Source organism: Helianthus annuus, chromosome 8 (genome assembly GCF_002127325.2).
Source record: "Helianthus annuus cultivar XRQ/B chromosome 8, HanXRQr2.0-SUNRISE, whole genome shotgun sequence".
NCBI classification, from domain to species: Eukaryota; Viridiplantae; Streptophyta; class Magnoliopsida; order Asterales; family Asteraceae; genus Helianthus; species Helianthus annuus.
Window position 1 is genome coordinate 312,627 of NC_035440.2, and position 13,508 is coordinate 326,134.

Consider the following 13,508-nt stretch of genomic DNA (forward strand, 5'->3'; position numbering starts at 1 on the left):
TATGAGTACAGGTAAGTAAAGTCATTTTCACAGGGAATATGTAGAAGGTGTTGAATTAATCATTCAAATACTAAAGCAAATTTGACTCTTTTATTTATTTTTAGAATTTTGATTAATTGTCTCTACAAAAGTTATCAATTTAATAAAAAAAAAGAGTAAAATGCACGGATAGTCCCTGTGGTTTGCTGAAATTTCACCTTTTGTCCCCAACTTTTTAAAATTACACTCTTAGTCCATGTTGTTTGATAAGTTGTTACTCGGATGGTCCCCAAAGCGGATGGAGGTTAGTTTTTCTGGTTAAGTGGGTGTAAAATGACAAGGACTATCCGAGTAACAGCTTGTCAAACCACAGGGACTATCCGAGTAACAATTTGTCAAACCACAGAGACTATCTGAGTAACCTTCATCCGCTTTGGGGACTATCCGAGTAACAACTTGTCAAACCACAGGGACTAAGAGTGTAATTTTAAAAAGTTGGGAACTAAAGGTGAAATTTCACCAAACCTCAGGGACTATCCGTGCATTTTACTCTAAAAAAAAAGTAACCCCCTTTTAGGTTATAGGTTTTACACAACACTTGTTTAGTTAATTATCCCCAATGTATGATATTTTTTTTTCAAAAATAAACATAACTAACTGGATTGGTTAACCAACTACTAACTCAAAATCATCAACAATCATATTACCAACCATAATCATGTTTTCCCTAAATAAAATTCCCAACCACATTATTCCAAACACATAATTGTTCAACAACCAGACACATCCCAAACCTCCTCATGACCATCCCACAAATACAGTGTTTAACAAACCACATCAAAAGATGTATTCATAACATATTTTGCATGAGACGCCCTGGGGTCATAAGTCGTCGCTGGTGTGTATTGGTACGATGTATTCATAACCTATTTTGCATATTTGTTATTGTGTTTCTCTAAGAATTACTTATTGAAAATTAGATGATTTGTTGTTTTGTTGATTTTTTTTTTTTTTTTTTTTTTTTTTTTTTGCAATGGAAACTGACTGGTGGGTACTAGGTAAGGTAAAGAGGGGTGTTTCATATGATATGATGTGAGGTGGATGATGGTGGTGGTGGTGATGGTAGATGGTGGATAGTGGTGGTAAATGGGGGAGAGAGGTAAGAGATATATCTCATTTTTTATTTTTTATTTTTTAATGGATAGGTATTTAATTTATTTACACAACTAGTCTTTGAGAAGTGAAATAACAATAATACCCTTATGTGCAAGTCACATGACAAAATTTAACAGAAAAATCTAACTGGGTTAGGGCTAAAAGACATAACGTGCAAGATTTTAAAATATTAGAGTTAATTGCCATTTTAGTCCCTGTGGTTTGGGTCATTTTGCAAGTTTAGTCCAAAGGTTTCATTTTTAACATCTGGATCCAAAAAGGTTTCATCGTTGTCATTTTGGTCCAACTGACTTAACTCCATCCATATCTGTTAAGTCTGCCAAGGGCATTTTAGTCATTTCATTTTTCTTTTTATCAACCCTTTATTCTTTATTGTTTTTTCTTTTAGTTAAAGCTTTATTGTTTATTGTCTTGCTATAAATAACAGTCACCTCCTACATATATCTGGTATGAGGAACCGACAGATCGGACAGATCACAGATTGGAAAGATAATGGTGGTGGTGAACGGTTCTCTCTCTCTCTCTTCTCGGTTCTCTTCAGATTTGACCTAAATTTCATCTGAATCTAACCTGCTATCTTCTTCAAATTCATTTAACGACAATCAAACAACAAAATCTACATAGAAATTTCATGATAATATGATGCAATTCATATATAAGCAGTTCAATTGAAACAATGCAAGTGATTTGAAGAATTTAGGATGAACATATCAATTTTGAACTAAAATATATTCAAATCTTACTGGCGATCGTCTTCAAATTCATTTAAGCATCGATTAAAACAACAAAATCTTCATAAGTTCATAGAATTTCAAGATAAGATGACGCAACTGTTCTTGATGTTCATGGTGTGTACCCTTCAACCGCTTTCTGGAATGAGATGGATGACGGTTTGATGGTGGTGGCAGTGGATAGTGGATAGTGAAGGACGGCGATGGCAAGGGATGGTGACGGACGGCCGAGAGTGGTGGCGCAGCCAAAGAGAGTGGCGGTTGGTGGATGACGGTGAACTAGCGGTGGAGTACCAGTTTGATTCGATCTCTCCTTCTCAAGTTGTGTTTGTGGGTTTGAGAAAAATGGGGGTTAGGGTAAAGCTTTAATAAAAAAAGCACCCTTGAAATGACAAAAATACCCCTTGACTAACTAACAAATATGGATGGGGTTAAGTCAATTGGATCAAAATGGCAACGATGAAACCTTTTTGGATCCAGATGTTAAAAATGAAACATTTAGACTAAACCGACAAAGTGGCCCAAACCACAGGGACTAAAATGACAATTAACTCAAAATATTAAGTACAAGACTTGTCATTTTGAAAAATAAAGGACATCATCTAAAATTCACTGTAAAAATAAAGGAAAAAAATTGAAATTCAGTCAAAACTTAAAGAGTAAACTGCCATTTTGGTCCCTGAGGTTTGGTTACTTTTGCCACTTTAGTCCAAAACTCAAACCTTTTGCATCTGGGTCCCTGTGGTTTCAGTTTTATTGCCATTTTGGTCTAAAAATGAAATCAGGTCATACTTGTCTTATAAAAGCCTGCAATTTTGTCATTTTCTTCAGGGGCAAATCAGGTCATATTTGTCTTATAAAATATGGTATTTATTTATAAAAAATAAATGATCATTTTGCCCCTGCGAAAAATGACAAAATAACAGGATTTTATAAGACAAATATGACCTGATTTCATTTTTGGACCAAAATGGCAATAAAACTGAAACCACAGGGACCTAGATGCAAAAAGTTTGAGTTTTGAACTAAAGTGGCAAAATTGACCAAACCACAGGGACCAAAATGGCAGTTTACTCAAACTTAAAAAAAACAAAGATTAGGGACATGTAAAGGAGCATAAACCATATCGGGCCTCGACCCGAACCATCTATCTATCCATCTAAATCACAAATTCACAACGCCATCTCCATCTTTCGTCTCTTTCTTTCTTTCTTTCTGGTGTGCTTTCTTTCTTCCTGTTCGTTTATATTAAAATTCCGATATAATAAACCAGAGCCCTAATCGCCGTATGGAGCATCAGTCGTTCCACAATCTCTTCGAACGCCGCCCATTCATCAAGTCCAAAACTCCTGCTGTTAAGTGGTTCAAAGAATGGTACTAAACTAAACCCTCTTTCTTTCTTTCTATATTTACAAGCCCTAATTCATACCTTTAGGAGACTTCGATCTTCGTAGCTTAAGTTAATTACTCCTGTTTCCTTATTTCTGTGTACAATTCTTACTTTTTTATATCATGTTGTTGTATCCCCTTTCTTACCTCTAATCTAATCTAGGATATGCAAATTGCTCAACTTCTATGTGTCTTGTTGTTTGTCTGATTATTGATCAAACAAGCATAATTGGATAGTTTTTCTAATGTTCTGGTTTAACCTCCAGGGTGCCCCAGGATGTTGTAGCCACAGGTGGTAAATGCTTGGTTTTGAAATGGGTCACAGGTACAGAATGAAATATTACATTACATGCATTCTCAACAACAACATTAACTAACATAACTCTTTTCTTTCTCAGAAGATCAAATCAAGGCCCTGCAAGACAAGACAGAAAATCCCGTGACTTTAGTAGAACCTGAACCTGAACCAACTACTGAAGTTCTTTTCCTCTGCAGCTATGAAGGTTGTGGCAAGACCTTTATTGATGCTGGAGCTTTAAGAAAGCATTCTCACATTCACGGCGAAAGGCAGTATGTTTGCCATTATGAGAATTGCGGCAAGGTTCCTCTTTTCTCTATAATATATTATCAACACCGGCAAGTATATATATGGTTTTCTGTGGTTTTTTCATCAAGGCAGGCAGTGAATTCTTTTTGCAGAAATTTTTGGATAGCTCAAAGTTAAAGAGGCATTTTCTAATCCACACGGGTGAAAGAGATTTTGTATGTCCACATGAAGGTTGTGGTAAGGTAATTACTCTTACCTTCCCCCATTTGTTACTCATTTTCAGAAATTGATTTTAAGTAACCATTAAAGGACATAAACATTATTTTCTGGGATAAATACACAAGAATAAAAAAGCGACTCACTTTCACAGTTTATCTTTTATAAATAATAGCAATGAACCAGTGGAAAGAAAGGTGGGGTTTTCCACATCCAGTGGAAAGAAAGGTGGGGTTTTCCACATCCAGTTGAAAGAAAGGTGGGGTTACCCCCCGCTTACGATATGCTCATATAATGTATATATGTGTGGGCGCTCGGGGGGCAAAAGTGAAAGTGCACTAATTTTAACGTTATTTTACTAATTTCGTGAAAGTAACGTTAAAAGATGGGATGGTTAATCATGCATCATGTGGTGGCGTTGATAGCCAAAAGACAAAGGGGTACATGCACTAATCGGCATTTGTCTTAGACTCTCAGTTGCTGAGTGTTATGTGCCTTATGTCCAAGGCTTGATGCAAAACTACAATCGAGCCGGGGGTCTCATTGGAAGCAGCCTCTCTATTCCTACGGGGTAGAGGTAAGGCTGTCTACATCTCACCCTCCTCAGACCCTACCTTAGCTTTGCTATTGGTGGGATATACCGAGTATGATGATGATGATGATTCGCACTTTCAAATCGTTGCTGTAATTGGTGAAAAAAAATGAAATTTTGTTGTTATTTCTAATGATTTTCAAAATTGTACAGTTCAAGTGTAAAAGTTTGTTGTTATCTTAGGGACGGTTATCCTTGTCTTATAAATACCAATTAGACGATTTTAATATATTTTTATTTTGGAGTTAATTACTGTTTTCGTCCCTGAGGTTTGTCAAAAATAACGGTTTCAGTCCATTAGTTTAAAAATTGCGATTTCAGTCCGTTAGTTTCATTTTCGTAACCATTTCAGTCCACTAACTTAACTCCATCCATTTATTTTGTTAACTTTGAGTTAACTAACTAATTCAGGGACGGTTTGCGTCAGTTTTAGAAACACAGGGACTTAAGTGTAAACTCTAAAACATTAAAACAAAAAAATAGTAAATTCCAAAAAATTAAAAAAAAAATCCAAAAAAACCAAACAAATTCCAAAAAATTCTAAAAAATTCTAAAAAATCCAAAAAATCCGTTTCGGCGCGAACTGTTTCGAACCCGAACCGTTTCGAGCTTAACCGTTTCGACGCGAACCGTTTCGACCCGTACCGTTTCGACCCGAACCGTTTCGAGCTGAACCGTCCGTACCGTTTCGAGCTGAACCGTTTCGACGCGAACCGTTTCGACCCGTACCGTTTCGAAGCCGAACCGTTTCGAGCTGAACCGTTTCGAACCGAACCGTTTCGACCCGTACCGTTTCGAAGCCGAACCGTTTCAAGCCGTACCGTTTCGAACCGAACCGTTTCGAGCTGAACCGTTTCGAACCGAACCGTGCCGTATCGAACCGAACCGTTTCAAGCTGTACCGTTTCGACGCGAACCGTGCCGTATCGAACCGAAATGGTTCGGCTTCGAAACGGTACGGCTTCGAAACAGTTCGGGTCACGGTTCGATACGGTTCAGCTCGAAACGGTTCGGTTCGATACGGCACGGTTCGGTTCGAAACGGTTCAGCTCGAAACGGTTCGGTTCGAAACGGTACGGCTTGAAACGGTTCGGCTTCGAAACGGTACGGGTCGAAACGGTTCGGTTCGAAACGGTTCAGCTCGAAACGGTTCGGCTTCGAAACAGTACGGGTCGAAACGGTTCGGCTCGAAACGGTACGGACGGTTCAGCTCGAAACGGTTCGGGTTCGAAACAGTTTGCGCCGAAACGGATTTTTTAGAATTTTTTAGAACTTTTATGATTTTTTAGAATTTTTATTATTTTTTAGAATTTTTTGGAATTTGTTTGGTTTTTTGGAATTTTTTTGATTTTTTGGAATTTACTTTTTTTTTGTTTTAGTGTTTTAGAGTTTACACTTAAGTCCCTGTGTTTCTAAAACTGAGGCAAACCGTCCCTGAATTAGTTAGTTAACTCAAAGTTAACAAAATAAATGGTTGGAGTTAAGTTAGTGGACTGAAATGGTTACGAAAATGAAACTAATGGATTGAAATCGCAATTTTTAAACTAATGGACTGAAACCGTTATTTTTGACAAACCTCAGGGACGACGAAAACAGTAATTAACTCTTTATTTTGATATCCGATAATCTATTGCAGGCATTCTCATTAGATTTTAACCTGAGGTCACACATGAAGACTCATTCGCAGGAGAACTATCATATCTGCCCATTTCAAGAATGTGGCAAGAGATATGCTCATGAATATAAACTTAAGAATCACATTCTGTCTCACCATGAAAAGGTTTCATCCTACTTTATCTTCATATTTAATCAATTGCTGAACATTAATATTGTGTTTAGTTTGACCTTTTGACTATCGGAATTTCAGCAGAATTTGAATAACTTGTCTGAATTTCCGCCCAAGTACGTCCAAGTCCAACATGTGGAAAAACAGCCACCCAATACCAAGCCGCCAAAGGTGGCTGCATCCAGCACTTACGCCACAGCATCATCTGATCGCCCTTACGCTTGTCCTTATGAAGGATGTGATAAGGCTTACATTCATGAATACAAGCTTAACCTCCATTTAAGAAGAGAGCACCCCGGTCATCTCCCTGAAGAATATCCAAAAAACGCCCCACGTAACAAAAACAACACAGATGCTGACATGGATGCTGGTAGTGACCATGATGGTCAATATGCGGTAAAACGTGGGAACACCAAAAGCCAGAAACCGAGCCGCCCAAAACCCAACATAAAGCTTCCTCCCACGAAAGCTGTGAAGCGTAAGGCACCACCTGCTGCTGCAGGCAAAAAGCAGCCATGGCCTGTGGTGGTTAAGGCCGTGCAAGAAGAAGAAGAAGACAGTGAAGAGACGGAAGAAGATAGAGACAACGGTGAGGATGGATGGAGGTATGGTGGTGGTGGCGTTGATAATGATGACGATGACGATGAAGAGACCGAAGACGAGGATTAGTCTGGGGGAAAATGTGTTTGGTCCATGTATGTTTTTGGTTAGATTTTATTATTTTGTAAATGCTAAATAAGTGTCATCCCCCCTTTGTATTAGAAACCTTTTTTCGATATAAGAATCGTACACTTGTATTTTAGGATTTTTTTTTTTTTTTTTTTTTTTTGACATGGCTCATAAATTTTGTATGCATGGTGAAGACTATGGTATAGAGAAGTTAATGTGTGTCATATGATATGAGCAAGCAATTAGGTAACAAGGTAGGAGTGTAGTTTGGAGATGTCTTGTTTTCACAATAATGATGACCAGTTTCATCAACTCCTAACAAAGCCACTGATTTGAAAATATTAAAAATTTATAGAATAGTTTAAATATATAGCATTCTAGATAACAGTTAGATAATTTTGGCACCATAATTTCTTAAAAGAATTAAATTATCTATATGTTTGGAAGAAATGAGGTATATACACAAAATAAGTATTGTGTTTTTTTTTTTTTTTTTTTATGTGGAAATTATCTTAAAATGTCATATTGAGTAACAATATGATCATAATATTTCGTATTGCTTTTTGGTGCATAACTTAGTAGCTGTTTAACTAAACAAACCTTTTAAATGTTGTGCTAAACTAAACAAATATATAATATATGTTTTAAAAGCAGCATTTGAATTTTAAACAAAGTTTGGATAACCTATTTCAAAATTAACAAGCTTAAGAAAACATTTAAACCTCGTTTACAAATTAAGTAATTTGGAAAAGTGGGTTTTTTATCTATAAACTCCAACAAATGATACTACTGTTATTTGTTTAGTAGAGACATACATGAATAAATCAATGAGGCTAGCTTAGCTTATATATCACATCATTGCTGGTCTTTTCCTTTAATTATGTTTTAAAAAGATATACTGATCATCTTTGGCAATTAATTAGATAATATACAGATCTTGAATTCGAGCTTAAAAATCTTTCAAGGTAATAAGACACATTCAAGAAATCCGCTTGAAAAAGTTGATCTAGATTCGAAATAGAATGCATAAAGATGAGAGAATCAAACTGAAGGGAAAAACTTGTTGAGATTAAAGGGCAACGAGTAGAATTCTTCGCTTCTTGAATCTGTTTTAAAGGATCTGTATTTGTCCCACCAATGCATGCCTCTGTCCTTTCTTGTTGCAGGATCGTTGTGGCTTAATGTTACATCTAGCAGCATAGCCAATAATCCGCCCACAAAGGCCTCTGAAGAGAATGGTACATTGACCATATCATTCCACCATCTAGCTTTTGTGTGAACAGGACCATAACCCTTGAGAGCAGTGTGCTCATTGAAGTACTGAGGTATCGATAACCCCATGAAAATTGAGAATCCAAGTATAAATTTCACCCTGAAACTGTTTAGGTTACAAAACTGTAGAAACCCAAGTCCTGCTGACCCTGTTTCCATTGTCACTTATTATCAACAAACACATTGGTGGAACCAAAAGCAACTAAAAATAAAAAGAGTTTTTAATTCATGCATGCATACCCACGTAGGCGAAGAACAAACAATACAAGGCTGCAACAATAGGTGCTGGAATTGATGCAAATATTGCCCCAAATTTTCCTGCAGATCAAAATTGTTTATCAAGAGAAAGTGTGTTGAGTCACAAGCATGTGTGTGTATGTAGAAGAGAATAGTATTTGACAAGTAAGTACCAAGAATGGAAAAGAATATCATGAACCCAGCAGATATCTGCACAACCCTTCTGCTACCAACTCGTGTTAAACCCAGCAAACCAGCATTTTCACTGTCATACATTCACGATTAGAATCCTCAAAAGAAATCTTCATAACTTTTTTCAAACAGAGTAGAGGTGGCAATTTACCGATGAGCACGTTTGGGTTATGGTTTATCCTTAACGGGTCAAATCAAAAAGTTAAATGAAAGGCAAACAAATCTATACTATGTCTAAAGTGTACCCTTTAAGCTTACAACCTCCTAATCTGTGTTATTTCACAGAATTAGGTTATAATTGTAATAACATATTTTTGCACTCATAGTTGACACGTTGAATAATACTTGCAAAATGGAACTAAAGTTGTTTGTGCATTAACCTGACCCGCACTGAAAACAACTCATTTCAACTTGCACCCGTTTTAACCCTCTAACCAACCACATGAATCGCCCGTTTGGCCACCTCTAAATCAAATCATAAGTATAGCTTACACGGATACAGATGAACCATTTCCTGTCCCAAAGATTCCCGAAAATAGAATGCCAACTCCCTTAAAGAAAGAAAAATGAGTCAGTTACGAAGCAAAACAATATAAAATCATAGTGTAAGTAAAACCACAAGTACCTGCCAACCAATGCCACGGCTAAGAACAGAAGGTGGCATAGGAGTTGCACTTGCATACCTAGCTACTGCAATAAATCCACCAGTAGACTGGCGAATAATAAATAAAAAAAGTTAAGAGAACAGTTATCTCGTGAAATAAGAACATTAAACATCTAACCTCAACGAGAGAAACAAACGAAGCAACCATCATAGCAAAAGCTTCTCCAGCATCAAAAGTAGGAGCTCCCCATTGAAACGGATAAGGAACACGTATCCTACACAATAATTGTTTTCTTAGAAATATTGTAGAGTGTAAAGAATGTAAAAACAACAAAAGACAGACAACAGATACCAAGGAGCACCGGCTATGATTCCAGCACGATCAGTTCTACAGCTTAATTGAGTTGTGTCAGATTTGTTCTTGTAGACCCCACTAACAGTGAGTAAATGAGCGTATATCCACACGATTACCACCGAGAATAAGACAGAAAAACGGTCAAATATATGACTTTTCCCCTTCATAAGATGGGGAATGTACTGCAACAAACATTATCATAGTTTAACATTAGACTATTAGTATCTCTTGCACATGAACATATTTCTTGGAAAATACTAAAGGTGGCAAAATGGGCAGGTTGGGTAATGATCAGAATGGGTAAATTTTAGTGTGGGTCGGGTCAAGGTGGCCTACAACCACTTTTTCTTTCTTCTTTTCTCAAGTTCTATGTACGCACTTTGGGTGACTTTCAACCCACTTGACCCATTCAACCAGTTTTTTTATTTTAGCTTCTTTTTTTTCAAAATCACCCATTTGACCCGTAAGAGACAAGGTACAGCCCGAATTCACCTGCTTTTTCTCCTTTACTTGAGTATTGTAATTATAAATAACTAATGTGTAAAATATGGTTAAAAGGTATATTATCATTACAATAACAAACATAATTTTGACATATAATAAATTAGGGGCTTTTACTAGTTTTGTAGTATACAAACACTTTGTGCAACATTTTTAAATCAATTATCACTTTGATCTGTTTGTGACAAGTAGAACCTGAATCGACCAGTTTACCTAAAATGGATTATAAATTTGCTACACGTAGACATCACCTGTGAGAAAATTAGCAGAAAAACGATCTGTGGGAGTCCAATCTCGATACATTTTGCAACCTATGAAAATCATGCAATTATATAAAACCAATATTATATGCATAATTAGCAACATTCTATATAAGGATTTCTTTATAAGTTTACCAAGGGAAAACCAAACTCATATAGTCCAAATCCAGTTAACGCCACCAAAGGAACCGCAGACAACGGACTCATGAACCTGAAATTGAAAAAAAATAATACATTTTGTAAATAGTTTTAGATATAATAAAAAAAGCCTAAAGTTGAGAACTAACCTGGTGATATTACGCCAAAGGCCACTAAAACCAAGCACAATTTGAAAAGTTGAAGCAACGATAAGAGCACCTTGAGTCCCTCTCATAATCCGCTCAAATTTCTATATAAATCATCAACATTTGGAGATTAAAATGGATCAGAAAGTTATTTCATAAAATGTTTGGAATGATACCTCTTGAGGATCCAAGATGCCACTATATCGACCGGACAATATGATTGAAATTGTAGCAGGCACAAAAGTATATGATCCCCCAATGACAGCTGGCAAGCGTGTCCCAAAGAGTGTTTGTGTTAATGTATTCAGACCAGCAACAAAGAGTAGTGTTTGGATCATCTTTGCCTTTTCTTCCTAAGAGAAAACAAAGCAACGAATGAATGAAGTCAAGAAGAAGAGTTAGTTTGTGATTGAAAGATGGTGAAAAGAGTTAGTTAGTTACATGGCCTCCACCCATTTGAGGAACGAGAGTTGTAGGAATGAGAACTGTTGTTCCAAGCATGACAATATAATGTTGGAAGCCTAACAGAATTGCCTCAGCTGCATGCATCATAATAATTAATAATTAAAAGGAAGGAAGGAAGGAAGCCTTTAGAAAATACTAATGGGCATTTAACAAAATCAAGGATCAAGAAAAGTAAAACAGATTGAACAAATAATAAAAATAATTACGCCATGGTGGTGGACTTGTGCAGCAATAAGAGACATTTGGAAGCTGATCTTTAGCAGGGTGTGGCTGCTGATCATCTTGTTTAGGTGCTGCTGCTGCTGCTGCCATTCTCTTTCAGAAAAACACAACTACTGCTCAATAATTCAGCTGGCTCAATGATCATAAAAGAAGAATGCACATTTTGATTCTAAGTTGTAAGCATAAGGAAGGAGGGAGGGAGGGTTTGAGTGAAAGACAAGAAGAAGAAGAAGACTTAATGACGAATTAAATGAAGAAAGAAAGGAAAAGAAGGTGTGAAAGAGGTTCAAGGAAAATCAAAATGTTATATTTATTTCACTTTTGGTTAAAGGAGGGAAATTAAAGTTCTTTATCTGCTTGCTTTCCCACTGTCATCTCTGCACTTTGTACAGTCATGCACAAGCAAGCCATTAATATGAATCACCCTTCCCTTCCTTCAAAATGCTTACATACTTCATAATCCTCTCTTTATTTGTCAATAATAATACTACTACTTCCTTTGCCCTCAAAGAATTGATTCGCCCTGTATTTATTAAAAAAAGTAAGTAAAACGTATTAGCATGAATAAACGACACCAAAACCCATCTATTACCCAACCCAACCGAAGAAAGTAAATTTGACCGTAACAATTCCAATTCATATTTCTAAATCATTAATTTTTTTCTTCTTCTCATTTTTGCAAATAAAATATGGTTATCTTTCTGAGTCTGGAGGGACAGACAGACAGACAGACAGGGAGGGAGCATATTTAGAATTTCGAAAACAGAATAATAAAAAAGATTCAAAGCAAAAAAGATTTGGACTGCTTTTCCTTAGGGACCAAGGAGTAAGGACGGACCAATCACTTCATCTCATCTCTAGTTTATCCTTTCTTCTTCTTCTCTACACATAATTAAAATGTTAATATATTATTCTACCCTATTAAATTATATTTTTATATACTTTTTTTTGGAAGGAATTAATGTTTTTCTGGGCTTTTTCACTTGTAAAATATTACCAACTAGGATTAAGACCCGCCCGTGTTGCGGCGCGAGTACATCATAAACATTGAATGGATTGGTCCAAACGTTATATGATGTATTAACCATATGAAAACACACATTTCGACGTATCCAGTTGAACTCAATGTAACATGTATAAGCATTGTGATTGGATCAAACGTAAAGTAAATCAAATTCATATCGAACAATCATAACGTATTATATGTGACCCAACTCATACATAGAAAACGTAACGGGTATGAAAGGGATTAATTAGAGCTTTCGAACAAAGGGATTAATTAGAGCTTTCGAAAAAATGGGAGAAAAAGAAACCATAATTTGACTCCACTCGGTTCGAAACAAACTTTACGAAACATACATAAAATAAATACGAAAAATATTATATTTCACCTGAATCATTTCCCAAAAAAGTTGACGTCGAGACGTAGAACAACTTGAATTTATACCAAAAAGTACATAAAAATATGCACGTAAAAATGGTTTCTTTAAACGAAAACGTATTATATTTGACCTGACTCGTCTTTAAGCGTCTTTAAACGAAAACGTATTATATTTCATCAAAGCTACCTCACAATTTAGTTTTTGTTTTTGTATATAAACTGATGTTGTTTACTATTTTCGTCATTCTATAATATAATGTGTTATAAAATTTCCGTATAAACTGTAGTGACATGCTTAATTTATCTACATTCGATAAGAGTTTCATTTAAAATCGAATGAGTCAAATATAATTGATTTTCTTATTTTTTTACTGTAACAAACCGAAAGTCCCAACATCGGTACCGATATTTGTTTTTATGGTTTCTTGACATTCTGGCATATATCGTTGAAAATGAAGTTGTATTACCGGTATTCATTTTCTTTTAATTTTTTTGGTTGCTATAACGAGTTGTTCATATCGCACCGTACTGTAACGAACTGCACCAATATCGATCAAAAGCTCTGCTACTAATTACCAGAAATCCCACTAGTTGTATATAACTAAAAAAACATTTACATAAGAGTTTCGGTGGTTTAACATGTATTTTATT

At 36.0% G+C, this 13,508-nt stretch overlaps 2 protein-coding genes across 4 annotated transcripts; one reads left to right on the plus strand and one right to left on the minus strand.

Annotated features, from left to right (window-relative positions):
* Positions 1-3,041: 3,041 nt before the first annotated feature.
* LOC110871715 (zinc finger transcription factor YY1) lies at positions 3,042-7,220 on the plus strand. Of its 3 annotated transcripts, none has more exons than XM_022120435.2 (6): positions 3,042-3,260; positions 3,542-3,600; positions 3,677-3,876; positions 3,975-4,064; positions 6,266-6,409; positions 6,497-7,220. In XM_022120435.2, the coding sequence occupies exons 1-6, from the start codon at positions 3,175-3,177 to the stop codon at positions 7,082-7,084; spliced, it is 1,167 nt and encodes a 388-aa protein (XP_021976127.1). In that variant the 5' UTR covers positions 3,042-3,174; the 3' UTR covers positions 7,085-7,220. The 3 variants fall into 3 exon arrangements, with proteins under 3 accessions (XP_021976127.1, XP_021976126.1, XP_021976125.1); XM_022120434.2 differs by having other exon boundaries at positions 3,044-3,260; positions 3,674-3,876; positions 6,500-7,220; XM_022120433.2 differs by having other exon boundaries at positions 3,045-3,260; positions 3,674-3,876.
* A 742-nt stretch (positions 7,221-7,962) lies between these two features.
* Positions 7,963-12,207, minus strand: LOC110871714 (nucleobase-ascorbate transporter 6). Its single transcript, XM_022120432.2, has 13 exons — positions 11,461-12,207; positions 11,231-11,328; positions 10,966-11,142; positions 10,793-10,893; positions 10,641-10,716; positions 10,497-10,556; positions 9,742-9,926; positions 9,568-9,664; positions 9,411-9,497; positions 9,278-9,336; positions 8,767-8,858; positions 8,597-8,674; positions 7,963-8,505 (listed from the first exon to the last, which is right to left on the minus strand). Exons 1-13 carry the CDS (start codon positions 11,564-11,566, stop codon positions 8,126-8,128), a joined length of 1,596 nt encoding a protein of 531 aa, XP_021976124.1. The 5' UTR covers positions 11,567-12,207; the 3' UTR covers positions 7,963-8,125.
* Between the last annotated feature and the right edge of the window lie 1,301 nt (positions 12,208-13,508).

Bases quoted from the DNA above. Each gene is read 5' to 3' on its own strand.
- LOC110871714 (XM_022120432.2), bottom strand. From the start codon at position 11,566: ATGGCAGCAGCAGCAGCAGCACCTAAACAAGATGATCAGCAGCCACAC. The intron at 11,329-11,460 runs GTAATTATTTTT...TGATGCATGCAG, and splicing joins CACAAGTCCACCACCATGGC to CTGAGGCAATTCTGTTAGGC. The intron at 8,859-9,277 runs GTAAGCTATACT...AATGTATGACAG, and splicing joins AATGGTTCATCTGTATCCGT to TGAAAATGCTGGTTTGCTGG.
- LOC110871715 (XM_022120433.2), top strand. From the start codon at position 3,175: ATGGAGCATCAGTCGTTCCACAATCTCTTCGAACGCCGCCCATTCATC. The intron at 3,261-3,541 runs GTACTAAACTAA...TTTAACCTCCAG, and splicing joins GTTAAGTGGTTCAAAGAATG to GGTGCCCCAGGATGTTGTAG. The intron at 6,410-6,496 runs GTTTCATCCTAC...TCGGAATTTCAG, and splicing joins TTCTGTCTCACCATGAAAAG to CAGAATTTGAATAACTTGTC.